Below are 15,835 nucleotides of genomic sequence, written 5' to 3'. Positions count from 1 at the left end.
ATTTGCAAACCATGTATCTGATAAGAGATTGATATCCAGTATATATAAAGAACTCCTAAAACTCAACAACAAAAAACCCAATTCAGAAACAGACAAAGGACTTGAATAGACATTTCTCCAAAAAAGAAATACAGATGGCCAAAAAGCAGATGAAGTGATGCTCAGCATCATTAATCATTTGGGAAATACAAATCAAAAATCACAGTAAGATACCAGGGTGACTATTATGTTTTAAAAAAGGAAAAAAGAAAATATTGGCAAAGATGTAGAAAAACTGGACCCCTGGCTGGGCGCGGTGACTCATGCCTGTAATCCTAGCACTTTGGAAGGCCGAGGCAAGCGGATCACAAGGTCGAGAGATTGAGACCATCCTGGCTAACACAGTGAAACCCCGTCTCTACTAAAAATACAAAAAATTAGCCGGGCGTGGTGGCGTGTGCCTGTAGTGCCAGCTGCTGGGGAGGCTGAGGCAGGAGAATGGCGTGAACCCGGGAGGCAGAGCTTGCAGTGAGCCAAGATAGTGCCACTGCATTCTTGCCTGGGCGACACAGCGAGACTCCATCTCAAAAAACAAACAAAAAAACAAAAAACAACAACAACAACAACAAAAAACAACTGGACCCCTGTGCGTTGCTAATGTGAGTATAAAATAGTACAGCCATAGTGGAAGACAGTACGTCAGTTCATCAAAAATTTAAACACAGAATTACACTATGATCTAGCAGTTCTACTTCTGGAAATATATACAAAAGAACTGAAAGCCAAGACTCGAAAAGATACCCACACACTAATGTTGCTAGCAGCATTATTCGCAACTGTCAAAAAGCAGAAACAACCTAAATGTCCACCCATAGATGAATGGATAAAGAAAATGTGGTATGTATATCTAATGGAATATTATTCTGCTTTAAAAAGGAAGGAAATTTTGACACATAGCTACAATGTCGAATCCTGAAATCATTATACGAAGTAAAATAAACCAGACAAAAAAGGAAAATACTGTATGATTTTTCTTATATGAGGTTCCTAGAGTATATTCACAGAGACAGAAAGTAGAATGATGGCTACCAGAGGCTGGGGTGTGGTGGGGAGGATGGAGAGCTAGTATTTAATAAACACAGAGTTTCAGCTGGAAAAAGTAAAAAAGTATTAGACATGGATGGAGATAATGGTTGTACAATAATGTGAATGCACTTAATGCTATGGAACTGTACATTTAAAAAATGGTTAATTCATTTTCACTCATGGTAAATTTCATTATTTTTTTTTTGTGGGAGGAGACAGAGTCTCACTCTGTTGCCCAGGCTGGAATGTAGTCACATGATCTCGGCTCACTGCAACCTCCACCTCCTGGGTTCAAGCGATTCTCTTGCCTCAGCCTCCTGAGTAGCTGGGATTACAAGCACAGGCTACCATGCCTCCCTAGCATGTTATATATATTTTACCACAACTTTAAAAATAGAAAAAAAAATGAGGTAGGGATTTATATGTTATAAGGAGAGATGCCCATGATCCATCAAATGGAAAAAGCAAGTCAGTAATATGATATAAAGTATGATTCCATCTCTGTGTGTATATGTCTAAACAATATATTTCTATAGGTACAGAAAATTTCTCAAAATATGTGTCCCCCAAAAACCTGTTAATAATACTTTTTTTAAGTAGTAGGCCTAGGGAGTTAGTGGCTACTATTCATGTCCTTCTATATTATGGATTATTTTGCCATCAAATATATGATGGATTATTTTACCATCAAAAAGCATTATTTTTAAAACAAAATCAGATAAAACCCAAAAATACATAACCTGAAATATTTACTTCTTTTAATTTAGCTGAATTAAAAACATTCTGGGATGATTATAGAATGTCTATAAATATATCACTAAGCATCCCTGCAAGAACTGAGAAGCACAGAGATTTTATAAGATATTATGACAGGATGCTGACCTTGGCAGGGAGCAGATTCCTAAAGTGGAAATTCTATGTTTAGGCAAGTGACTTTTTTCTTTTACAAGTTATATATAAAAAGCATTAAATCCATCATTTTATTAGAATATAAATCTAATCAATAGCATTTTAAATCCTCATTTAAAAAGAAGAAAGACGCAAGAAGGCAGTGGTGGTTTCTCTTGTTAAGACTGAATACATTCACTTGCAGAAAGCTTGTTAATGAAAATTAGCTCTGTAGATTAACACCATCATGTCTTCTAGTTTAATAGACATTTCAAAAGAGTTGATATTTTGAGACTGAGGTAGTCTGTTCCAGGGGCTGTTTTGGATGGACTACTCATACAAAGAAAATCGCATCTAACTGTATCAGAAAAAGTTTAAGGCCTATAAAACTCAAATAAAGGTATAACAGGAAAATAAACTATTAAAGATACAATTTTTAAATGTTTAAATAAGATTAAGAAAACAAGTTAGTTAAGCAAACGGCAAAACTCTAAGAAAAAAAAAAAACCACTTCCAGTGCTCAGGTTTTTTTTTTCATTCTATTTTGATACTGATTTTATGTCCACACTGAATCTTTTGAAAAGCTTTTAATTAATAAAAATAACATACTATGCTCTGAAAGGCCTACAAAAATTTGTTTAAAAGGGTTATACTTTGCATATTAGTAAAGACTAGATTATAGGATAGTAACTACACAATCTCCAAATCCAAATGACTTAAAACTGCAAAAGTTAATTTCTTGCTCACACTACACGTATGGGTCATTAAGAAGGCTATGCTTGTCACTGTCAGTGACCCAGATGGACAGAGTAGGAGTGAACAGTTACTTCCCTGTCAGAGAGAATGCACCAGTTCTTTAAAGCATCTTCCCAAATCAAGTCTCATGGCCACACTTAACTTCAAGTGGGCAGAGAAGTAGAATTCTATCATGTGCCCAGGAGAGAGAATGCCAATATTTATGAATAGCTCTAATCATTACTATACCTGGGAAGTTGTAGGAAATACCTCTGATTATTGCTGTATATATTATTTTTATTACTTGACCACTTTACAAAAGAATATATATTACTTTCGCATTTAAAAACACATTCAAACACAGAATTTAAAATTTGTCCAGAGACTACACCTCAGACTATGGGGTGAAGACTGATGAAACATTACTGTTTTATTACAGTAACCTTAATTGCAAGTTCAATTTTAAGAGTTGGTAATGCATTTTTTGTTTTAAAAAGGTTGTATCTGCAAGGCTACAGTAATAAAATATTAAATTTCACAAATGGATTTTAGTTTTTCTTTCTACAAGGCTAAACAGATGACTCTAAATAACCAGCAGTGATCCATTTCTTCAGAGGCCTTAAAAATGTAAAGCTGTATCTTATAATCCTCAGAATAAACGTGTGAATGTGCAAATCGGGTATTACTAACTTCAATTTACAGAAAAGAAAGCTTAAGACTGGGTCACAAAGCAGTTAAGTCAGTGGGTCATGAATTTTTTTTTAACATTTTACTAATAAAAATTTCAAACAGAACAGTTAAAAAAAAAACTGTTCAGTGAAGGCCCATTAAGCCAATACTGAGCTTCTCTAAATAACATTTTGCTCTATTTACTCCACCAGCTATCTATCTAGGTATCCACCCATCAATTGATCTTATTTTTTATTCATTTCAAAGTTGCAGACAGCAGTATACTTCATCTCTAAACATCTGAGTTCAGTATTTGTTTTCTGTTCATATTCTGTATTTTTAAAGTTAAAGTTATACAGCAAAATGCACAAGTGTATACTTGGGTAAGTTCCGATAAATGAATTCGCCAACATAACCCAAACTTCTATTAAGACATATAACACTGGCCAAGCATGGTGGCTCATGCCTGTAATCCCAACACTCTGGGAGGTCAAGTCTAGTGGATCATTTGAGGCAAGGAGTTCAAGACCAGCCTCTCTACTGGTGAAACTCCACCTCTACTAAAAATACAAAAATTAGCTGGACGTGATGGCAGGGGCCTGTAGTCCCAGCTAATTCCCAGCTACTTGGGAGGCTGAGGCATGAGAATTGCTTGAATCTGAGGGGCAGAGGTTGAAGTGAGCCAAGATCACATCACCGCACTCCAGCCTGGGCAACAGAATAAGACCCTGTCTCAAAAAAAAAAAAAAAAAAAAAAAGATATACAACATATAACTTACAGAAATAGAGAGTAGAATAGTGGTTATCAGAGGCTAGGAGTCCTTGGGAGATGCTGGTCAAAGGACACAAAATTTCAGTTACAAGAAACAACTTCAAGTGATCTACTATACATCATAATGACTACAGTAAAATATATGGCATATTTGAAAATTGCTAAGAGAGTAGATTTTAAGTGTTCTCACCACACATAAAAAAATGAGGTAATGCATATGTTAAATAGATTGATGTAATCATTTCAAATGTGTGTGTGTCTACCATGCTGTACACCATTAATATATAAATAATTTTTACTTAATTAAAATTAACTAATTTTTTAATTAACATTTTCATTATCCCGGAAAGTTCCCTCAGTGGGCCTTGATTTGAATACATGATCTGGTTCCAAAGTCTACAATCTTTTCACAACATTATGCTACTTCTTTTTAATATGTAAACATACTAAACAATATTAATTTTTTTATGTCAAGCTCTCAATAATTAAGGTAGTTGAAACAGAAATATAAAAGGAAAAACACCCTCAAGACACCCTCCACCAAGGCCAAACAAACCAGGTGTTTAATGTCTGTAGCAAGCTGAGTATACCACCTTCCTTCCACCAATGTCCACTACATAATTCCACTACATAAATAAAACAAGTTCTTCCCACCCTAAGAGTTCAACAGCTAATCCAGGAGAAATGGATGTCGCCATAAAAAGTATCTCATATGTTCATCTCTTGTATCTTCAATTAAACTAATAAATGGTTAGGGAAGGACCATTTCTTACGCTTGTGAGGCAAGAAGTAGGTTAGTAGTTAGTGGTTGCCATAAAAGGCAATAGACAGCTGAAGAAAAAAAAGGAAACGCTTTAGAATCAGCCAGGTCTGGGTTCACTGTCCTCATGCTTAATACGTACTACGTACATATTACATAACGACGTAATATGTATGTAGTACATATTACATAACGACGTAATATGTATGTAGTACATATTACATAACGACGTAATATGTATGTAGTACATATTACATAACGACGTAATATGTATGTAGTACATATTACATAACGACGTAATATGTATGTAGTACATATTACATAACGACGTAATATGTATGTAGTACATATTACATAACGACGTAATATGTATGTAGTACATATTACATAACGACGTAATATGTATGTAGTACATATTACATAACGACGTAATATGTATGTAGTACATATTACATAACGACGTAATATGTATGTAGTACATATTACATAACGACGTAATATGTATGTAGTACATATTACATAACGACGTAATATGTATGTAGTACATATTACATAACGACGTAATATGTATGTAGTACATATTACATAACGACGTAATATGTATGTAGTACATATTACATAACGACGTAATATATATGTAGTACATATTACATAACGACGTAATATGTATGTAGTACATATTAATGTACAGCTATGTAATGATGTACAAATTACTTAACTTCTCTAAGCCTCAGGTTCCTCATCTGTAAAATGAGCCCTATATTTTACCTTCTTTTCAATGTCAAACTTCTCAAATAAATGACCTACATCCAGATAGATGCAAGCCAGACAAGCCCTTATCCTGGACCTCAAAATTCAGGAGAAATTCATCTGGCCTTCTAGCAGCCATGCCCCTCCCCATGGGATAAGAGACCTTGGGAGCAAAGAGCATGGACGTTATGAGCCCATGCCTGGCTGTAGAATATACTCCAGGTAATCTAAAACCAGGAATTTCCTGAACAAACAGCAGTAGGCTTGGCTTCTAAGGTCTGCAGACCCATTCCCTGGTTCTTGCTTTTTGAGGATGGCACTTGAATGTGAGAACTGGTGGGTCCAAGTGTATGTGTAAAGCCAGCTTAAAGTACAGAATAGATTGCAGGGTAGGAAGAGAATGGGACTTAGGCTCAGACGAGGTGGGCCTAGTGGGCTTGGTGGGCCTGCCCCATGTGGACATATACCGGCATGTAACTCTGAAGAATCTGAGAATTCTTAGTTTAAACCTCATCTTCCAGGTCCATATGAAGATTATTTGTCATTGGGTAGTGGGGGGAGGACAAAATGTATTTTACTCAATAATTTGTTCATTTAACTTACGTACATATAGTATATTGGTCTTTATATTTGCTGCAGACCCTGCAAATGTTACAAGCGGGCATGTCTACATATACTACTAATAACTTAAATGTGTATATAGTATTTGCCAAATTTACCTTCAATATTATCATACTTAATCACACAGTAATATTATGGGTTACGTTTTATTAACCCCACTGCACAGATAAAAAATCAGACATGTGTAAGAAACATATCCAGCGTTCTTTTCTTCTATCTCCACATCACTCTCTTAACTCTCAAATAGTAGGGTCTCCTACTCTAGCATTATCTCCAATACTGCACTCTCCAAGACAATGTGCCTCTGATCCCTAAATGTGGTCCTTAATCACCATGACCTCTCTTTAGCATCTGATACTGTCAACAATTTTTTCCTTTCTTAGAATAGCTTTCTCCTCTGACTTCTAAGGCTTCACTATTCCAGTTTTTCACTTAGCCTTTCGCTGTTTCTCTGGCTTCTCTTCTTTTTCAGAATTTTTGTGAAGAGCGAATAAGATAATATTTCTGGGCCAGGAGTGGTGGCGCATGCCTGTAATCTCAGCACTTTGGGAGGCTAAGACAGGTGGGTCACCTTTGGTCAGGAGTTCGAGACCAGCTTGACTAACATGGTGAAACCCCATCTCTACTAAATACAAAAACTTAGCTGGGCATGGTGGCAGGCACCTGTAATCCCAGCTACTCGGGAAGCTGAGGCAGGAGAATCACTTGAACCTGGGAGGCGGAGGGTGCAGTGAGCTGAGATCACACCATTGCACTCCAGCCTGGGCAACAAGAGAGAAACTCCTGTCTCAAAAAAAACAAAACAAACAAACAAACAAAAAACTAGATAATGTTTCCCTCTCGATAGTGTCAGCAATAGCATTCATTTCATATGTTGGTTTGGTAATCTAAAAAGAATAGCTACCATTTTTTAGTGCAGTGTCACAGCACTAGGTACATACATACATATGTATGTTTGTATTATCCTATAATCCCAGTTCAGTAATAATAAAAATGGAGCTTATATTGGTTAATAGATTAGCCTGTGTTAGAAATCTGGCTCCAACACTTTCTAGCTCTATGCTCCTAAATAAATCATTTAAGTTCCCTGAGTGACTGCTTTTCCATCTGTGTAATGTTGCAATGGTCTTTTGAGAATTAAATGAAACAGGTTATAAAACAAACAGTACATGGTACACAGTTAATAAATATTAACTCCCTCCTCCTCTTGCTGCTTTCAGATGAATATATTAGTTTTTTTCTTGTGTGTGTGCACCCTTCCAAAAACTAAGTCCTCCATCACTTGACCTTCTTCTTTCATACTCTATAAGTACATTTTTTTACATTTTTTTCTTTTTTAAATTATTTTTAAATTTTATTTTCTATACCTACATTTTATCATATTTGTGAATCTAACTCCTCTAGAAGGATGGTTCTGAATTAATTATCTGTGTCCAGATCTCTAACTGTCCAGGCCCACACCTCTAAGTTTTGCTAGTTATTTCTATTTGGAAATTCCACTGCCTGCCATATTAAACTTATCCTCTTCCTCACTAAATGAAGAATGGAAATCAAAAGAGTAGAGCAGCATAAAATATTACAAGGACAGAACTGATGAGACAGATGATAAAGAAGAAGCCAATTTCACAGTTTCAAGCTTGCCTGAGAAAATGACAAAACCTGAGAAGCAGCGTTTTACAGATCACGTCCAAAACTCTCTTTTTCCTCAGTCTTCAGACATGAAACTCTAATTATTCTATTTCCCTAACCTACAAAGCCCAAAATGTTCTCTTTCCTTTGGATGCCCTCACATTTACATACTCCATTCATCTAACGTCGAATTATACACTGTCTTCTTTTACCGATTTTTATAAATGTGTATCTCATCTATCTGACTGTGCTGCAGGTTTTTTAAAACCAATGACTATCTCTTATATTTTTAGTATTCTTCTTTATGCCAATAAATGCTGATTGACTACTGTTATGAAGGTATGGTCAAGAACTCAGATAATCAGGAATAAAGATGTTTTCAGATTTTTTTTCTGATGTGGAGGAAAAGCTTTTCAAATCAAAAGTTTGGAGATCCTTCCAAAAACAGGGAAAATGTGACAGTTAATTTCTATTTCCCTCTGAAGGCTTTTAGTCTTGGTTTTAAACAGAAAAAAATAAATTCTCCAACATAGATTTCATTAGGCATTTGTTACTACTTTATAAATTATTTTCAAGAACTGTGCAAACTCTTCTTAAAAAATTATATTTTCTAAAATGGTTACCAGTCATTTTAATTTCTATTGGAAAGCAATTCTTAAAATTACAACGTGTCTACAACCATGTAATACAGACTGATGTGCTATTTAAGTATTAAAGAATTTCAAAACTTCTAAAACCCAGATGACAAAAAACAATTACTGCAAAGTTTATTTAAAACAATGGATTTTTCCTTTCTTCCTTGGTTGGATGTATTTCAAATTTGGGGAAATTTGATTATATTACATTTTCTTTACTGTGATCAAAACAGAAGATGTGCAGGGTAATAATCTGATTTTGATTTCCTGATTTTACCTGAGTAGCTTTGTCTTTCATGCATGAAGGGTAGTGAACATGAGGATCCCGTGGCCACTGTCCCGTGAGGTAAGGTCCTGTTATTGTATCCAAAGAGGAGGTTCGCCTTATTGTACTAGAGGTCCGAACTTGCTGAGATTTTGCCTTGTCCGCTACAGAAAGTGAAAAAAAAAAGATTAATCATTAATGAATAAAATAAAATTTAAAGTTATCTAACTTCATAGTTTGTAGAATGTCATCGTGTCAATTTTTCCTGTGATATATATATTTACACTAATAGCCCTGTTGTATGATCAGATGAAATGTATGAACCATGTCCCAAGGAAAATACATTCATGTTAAATCTCACATACATTTCCAGGGCTCCCACAGACCCTATGAAGCCCATCCATTTTATATAAATCTGCATATCATCTCATTGCCATTATTTTAATTAAGACTCCCATTCATGTCTCACCTGAACTGCCAGTTTTCTAACTGCTATCCCTGTATCCATTTCAACTAAATTTTACAGTGTCATACCCAAATAGAAAACATTTCCATGGTTAGTCATTGTCTTTAATTTAAAGCCTAAATTATTTAGTATGACATAATAAGCTTTCACGATTTGGGAGCCATATACCTCAATGTCTAATATCTTACTACTCCATAATCCCATGCTAAGCGTCACATGAATGGCCTGTGTTTTTCCAAAGGTAAAATACATTCTTTCTGCCTCTGTACATTCTACTTCCTGAGCCTAGAACTCTCTTTCTTGTTTACTTGACAAACTCATTTATCTTCAAGACCAGTTCAGATGTCACACCGCCTCTGTGAAAGTTTCCCTAATGCCCTTTCCTCTCGCCTTCCTTCTAAGATATACTTGCCTGTCTCTGCTTTCATGGCACCCTAAGCCTGTTTCTCTCTCCCATCACAGCATAAGTTTAAACCCTACAGACTAAATAGGAACCAACATTCAATACTCACTTAATGAATTCACAGCTATACAAAAATAACATGTATAAATAACTTTATATTTTAATTCAACTTCCTCATTCACAGATGAAGAATTTGAGTCCTAGAGGAATACTGAACAAGAGATGCAAACAAGGGACAGAGGTAAAAAGAACCCAAAATCTATAGACATTATACACAGTTCAATCAATCTGCCATAACAAACTATGATACTTCTCCTTCCCATAGGGGTATCACAAGTATCTCTGTTAAAAATTAATCACACTGAACACCAAATCTACACATATAACTATAGAGGATTCTCCATATATCCATCCTAAATAATTTACTACTAATGTGCATTCTATGATAGAATCCAACAGATTTACAGGTTCCCAAGGCTAAGTCTTTTCAGAGTCATATCTCACATCAAACAAAATGCCTTCCTCTTTACAGAGGGTGAAGAAACATTTATTATTGAATGCTGTCCTTTACCTTCCTGAAATCAGAATACATAGTTTACCAGAAAAACAGAAGAAAATGCATGTTATCATATTATGCAGATAATAGCTTAGAACTGCAGTTTTTATTTTTTCCTTTGACCCAAGAATTGATAGAAAAGATCTGAAAATTACCAGATTTCCTCTTTATCTGTATTACTTTAGCTCTAATTGTATTGTACTGAAGGCAGAGAATCTAATGGAACCCATTTCTACTCTTTGGAATTACCTGAAATTTTCCCTGTGACCAAAAGCACGGTCATTTTTTATAAACGTTTCATGAATTACAGAGAAGATATTTTGTTTTCAGAATATATAGTTCCTTGTCTTATATATCAATTGAATTAAATTATAGAATATAGGAATAATTATCAGTTTTATCTGTTACAGACTTAGAAGAGTACTCTAAAAGCTTTAAACTACTATTGAGTTCTAAAAATTCTCTTTATTTTTTGCACATTTTTGACCTTTATATTTTAGTTCTATATTATTTAGCACATATAGATTCTTTTTTTTTCCTTTTTTTAAAATTATACTTTAAGTTCTAGGGTACATGTGCACAACGTGCAGATTTGTTACATAGGTATACATGTGCCATGTTGGTTTGCTGCACCCATTAACTTGTCATTTACATTAGGGATTTCTCCTAATGCTATCCCTCTCCCAGCTCCCCACCCTATGAGAGGCCCTGGTGTGTGATGTTCCCCTTCCTGTGTCCAAGTGTTCTCATTGTTCAATTCCCACCTATGAGTGAGGACATGCAGTGTTTGGTTTTCTGTCCTTGTGATAGTTTGCTCAGAATGATGCTTTCCAGCTTCATCCACATCCTTGCAAAGGTCATGAACTCATTCTTTTTTATGGCTGCATAGTATTCCATGGTGTATATATGCCACATTTTCTTAATCCAGTCTATCACTGATGGACATTTGGGTTGGTTCCAAGTCTTTGCTATTGTGAATAGTGCCGCAATAAACATACGTGTGCATGTGTCTTTATAGTAGCATGATTTATAATCCTTTGGGTATACACCCAGTAATGGGATCGCTGCGTCAAATGGTATTTTTAGTTCTACATCCTTGAGGAATCACCACTGTCTTCCACAATAGTTGAACTAGTTTACACTCAAACCAACAGTGTAAAAGCATTCTTGTTTCTCCACATCCTCTCCAGCATCTGTTGTTTTCTGACTTTTTAATGATCGCCATTCTAACTGGTGTGAGATAGTATCTCATTGTGGTTTTGATTTGCAGCCAGAAGAGAGTGGGGGCCGATATTCAACATTCTTAAAGAAAAGAACTTTCAACCCAGAATTTCATATCCAGCCAAACTAAGCTTCATAAGTGAAGGAGAAATAAAATTCTTTACAGATAAGCAAATGCTGAGAGATGCTGTCACCACCAGGCCTGTCTTACAAGAGCTCCTGAAGGAAACATTAAACATGGAAAGGAACAACTGGTACCAGCCACTGCAAAAATATGCCAAATTGTAAAGACCACCGATGCTAGGAAGAAACTGCATCAAATAACAGGCAAAATAACCAGCTATCATCATAATGTCAGGATCAAATTCACACATAACAATATTAACCTTAAATGTAAATGGGCTAAATGCCCCAATTAAAAGACACAGACTGGCAAACTGGATTAAGATTCAAGACCCATTAGTGTGCTGTATTCAGGAGACCCATCTCACATGCAGAGACACACATAGGCTCAAAATAAAGGGATGGAGGAAGATATACCAAGCAAATGGAAAGCAGAAAAAAGCAGGGATTGCAATCCTAGTCTCTGATAAAACAGACTTTAAACCAACAAAGATCAAAAGAGACAAAGAAGGCCATTACATAATGGTAAAGGGTACAGATAGATTCTTGACACCAACATTACAGCTTATATGCATCACTATTATAATTTGTCCCATTAATTATTTTTGAAATTTTATGATACTGAATATTATGACCCCCTTCTGCTTTCTTTCTGTTAATTTACATGGTATGCCCATCCTAAAAGATTTTTTTATGTGTATCATAAAACAAAGTATGTTTTTATACTTTTTGAAAAAAACATTGTAGTGAGCCTTCTGGTTGTAAAAGGTGAGCTTATCCCACTTATATTTATTGTTATAAGAAATTTGGTTTAATTTGTCATGTAATTTTTTCCTGTTTTGGAATGTTCCTTGCTAATTGCTTTCTGTTTTATTGTTTGTTTCTTCTCCCTTTATCTTTACCTCCTCCCCACATCATAGGTAACTTTGAAGATACATAAACTGTTTCTAGTTCTATTAATACTACTAGAAGTTATTTATATTAACTTTTTGAATATTTTTCCTGGTTATAAAGGCAATACCTACTAATTTTAGCAACACTGGGAAACAGAAAATTAACATCTCCCATTATCTGATTTATAGTAATTTGTTTAAAATTTTAAAGTTTACTTTAAATTCCTTCCACCGTGAAGAAACAAAAGACAACAAACTGTTGAGAGGCAAAGCCGACATTTATCAGTTGACCTCTAAATTTAAAAGGCCTATATAAAGGTCAGCTATAACCAGATAAGGAAACGCCATTCTAAGTGAATAACTTGAGCCTCTACTTAAATTGCTCCAAACAATTTGAAAAGCTGTATGTAGTCCATTTAATTATTAAAACTCCTTTTAGTTTAGTAAATAAACAATAGGAACCATTTTAATGGTTTTTTTGAAGGGGTGGTGTTAAATTTATTTTATTTGTGTTTTCTACAGACGGTCTAGTTCTGTCACCCAGGGCTAGAGGACAGTGGCATGATCACAGCTCACTGCAGCCTCAAACTCCCAGACTTAAGTGATCCTCCTGCCTCAGTCTCTTGAGTAGCTGGGACCACAGGTGTGCATCACCACACCCAGCTAATTTTTTAAATTTATAGAGATGAGGCCTCACTATGTTGACCAGGCTGGTCTCAAACTCCTGGGCTCAAGCGATCCTCCCACCTTGGCCTCCCAAAATACTAGGAATACAGGTATAAGCCACCACTCCTAGCCTTGTTCTTTTTAGACACAGGGTATTGCTCTGTCACCCGTCCAGGCTGGAGTGTACTGGCGTGATCGTAGCTCACTGCAGCCTGGAACTCCTGGGCTCAAGCTATCCTCCCACGTCAGCTCTACAGTAGTTAGGACTATAGGTGTGCACCACCACATCTGGCTAATTTTTAATTTTTTTGTGGGGATGGGGTCTCGCTGTGTTGCTCAAGATGGTTTCAAACTCCTGGCCTCAAGCAATCCTTTCCCCTTAGGCTCCCAAAGCACTGAGATTACAGGTATGAGTCACAATACTCAGCCCATTTTAATGTTTTATAATGAGTTAAATATATAAATAATCTATAAATGAGTCCCTTGGTCTGTATAATAATATTCTAATCTATACTTTTACTTATTTACTCTATATTTACTTAATTTTTCTTTTATTATATTTTTAATCATTGAATCTTTACCTATCTCTTTAAAAAGATCACATGCTCTACCCTTAGTGTTCACTTTCTATAACTACTCTGTCAGAACTATGGTCTTCAAATTATTTTTACTAAGTGTCCCTATTGGTAAATATATAGGCATGCAGTAATGTGTAGCTGCTTATTTATGAACTGGATATCTATGATATTGCTAATATTTTATATATTATAAAACAGAAAAATAGAAATGTATATGTAGAAAATAAAAAATAAAAATACAGAAATTATATTTTCTTTCTGTATCTCAAAAAATAAATTTTGGGGGGCAACAACCTATTCAACAACCTATTTAGAGACATTAAAAGCTTGACTATACACTCTAGAAAATATCCTGCTGCAAAAAAGTCAACCAATTCTTTGAAATCTGTGATTAGCAGCTAAACTTTTAGATCTAATAAATTTAAACATGTACTCAGCTCCTTCAAAAGGTCAGTAGCTATTAATAAATTAAGTTCTGGCCATGGCAATAAGAACCTTAAAACCTAAATACAAAACACTCTAAGGTAGACTGCTTAGGAACACTAGAAAGTAAGAAAGACAAAGTACACTATAGCTTCTTTGGAAAAAGACCCAACCACGCAAACAAGGCATTTTGCATGCAAATAAAAGTTAAAAGTAGTTAAAATAAAAGCTACCTCCTGAGCCTGCATGGTGGCTCACACCTGTAATCCCAGCACTTTGGGAGGCCGAGGTGGGTGGATGACCTGAGGTCAGGAGATTGAGACCAGCTTGGCCAAAATGGCGAAACCCTGTCTCTACTAAAAGTACAAAAATTAGCTGGGCGTGGTGGAGGGCGCCTGTAATCCCAGCTACTCAGGAGGCTGAGGCAGGTGAATTGCTTGACCCGAGAGGTGGAGGTTTCAGTGAGCCAAGATTACACCACTGCACTCCAGCCGGGTGACAAGTAAAAAAAAACAAAGTAGGTTCTCTTATAAAATGAAAGTGCCAGAGTAAAATTAAATCAGACTGCTCTAATATATGTTAAATTTATATTTTAATAATTTAATTTCATTAAATAATTTAACCCTAAGTCTGAAAATTTTATAAACTAGCTATAATATTCTACAGCTACTTTATTTATTTATTTATTTATTTATTTATTTATTTATTTATTTATTTGAGACAGAGTCTCACTCTGTCACCCAGGCTGGAGTACAGTGGTATGATCTCGGCTCACTGTAACCTCTGCCTCCCAGGTTCAAGTAATTCTCATGTCTCAGGCTCCCGAGTAGCTGAATTACAAGTATGAACCAACATGTCTGGCTAATTTTTGTATTTTTTGTAGAGACAGGGTGTTTCACTATGTTGGCCAGGCTGGTCTTGAATTCCTGACCTCAGGTGATCTGCCTGCCTCGGCCTCCCAAACTGCTGGGATTACAGGTGTGAGCCACCATGCCCAGCCTCTATAGCTACTTTATAAAACCTTTATTTTAACAGGTAGTCAAGTGAGTTTTTCATGATGTTTAACTGCACTTATTCATATTAATTCAATCTTCATTGAAATCAAAATACCAAATTCATCAAGATCAGACTGAATACAAGACATTAAGTTGCTTTTCTTAAACTTCAAAATATCTGGAAATGATATAGTTCTTAATCTACCTGAGATCAAAAGTAGCCATAAATAAATACAGGTGGGGAATTTTCCTGCTATTGGTTCACTAAGGCTAAGCATAAATTTCCTAAAGCTCAATTTTATTAATAGAAATTTACTTCATTAATTCTGTAATGAGAATACCTTGAAAGCTATAGTTTTTAATGTATTATCACTACTAAGATTAAGTAATTTTCTCCTTGCCTTGCAGTTATAGACAATGATTTTCAAAATAAATTTTTAAAAAAAGGTAACAAAATAAATTTTTAAAAAAAGGTAACAAAATAACTGAGAATACAAGATATGGAAAGGTGACTGGTATGTTTTTCTACCCAATCTAATGTACATTAATATTTATCATCCAATAGAATTATTACTAGATTTAGTTTTCCTAAGTTAGCATAATCTAAGCACTTCAACAGCCATTAATAGTCTTCCTCCTTGACATATAAAATGATGAAACATTAGCCAAATACATGGGCCACGTAAAATAAAATCACCAAATTCAAATGAACTTCCGATAAG

The 15,835-nt window shown here is 35.2% G+C and overlaps 1 protein-coding gene across 3 annotated transcripts in view; it reads right to left on the bottom strand.

The window, feature by feature from the left end:
* The window catches only part of GLCCI1 (glucocorticoid induced 1), a 120,200-nt gene that overhangs the window by 76,643 nt on the left and 27,722 nt on the right, over positions 1 to 15,835 (bottom strand). For all 3 annotated transcript variants that reach the window (XM_003825045.4, XM_034963688.3, XM_034963690.3), the window contains exon 2: positions 8,802 to 8,953. In XM_003825045.4, coding sequence (XP_003825093.2) covers positions 8,802 to 8,953 — 152 coding nt within the window. The remainder of the gene's footprint in view (positions 1 to 8,801; positions 8,954 to 15,835) is intronic.

The sequence above is a fragment of the Pan paniscus genome, chromosome 6, assembly GCF_029289425.2.
Source record: "Pan paniscus chromosome 6, NHGRI_mPanPan1-v2.0_pri, whole genome shotgun sequence".
Taxonomy (NCBI): domain Eukaryota; kingdom Metazoa; phylum Chordata; class Mammalia; order Primates; family Hominidae; genus Pan; species Pan paniscus.
Note: the sequence above shows the minus strand (reverse complement) of the source record. Positions and strands in the feature narration are given on the sequence as shown.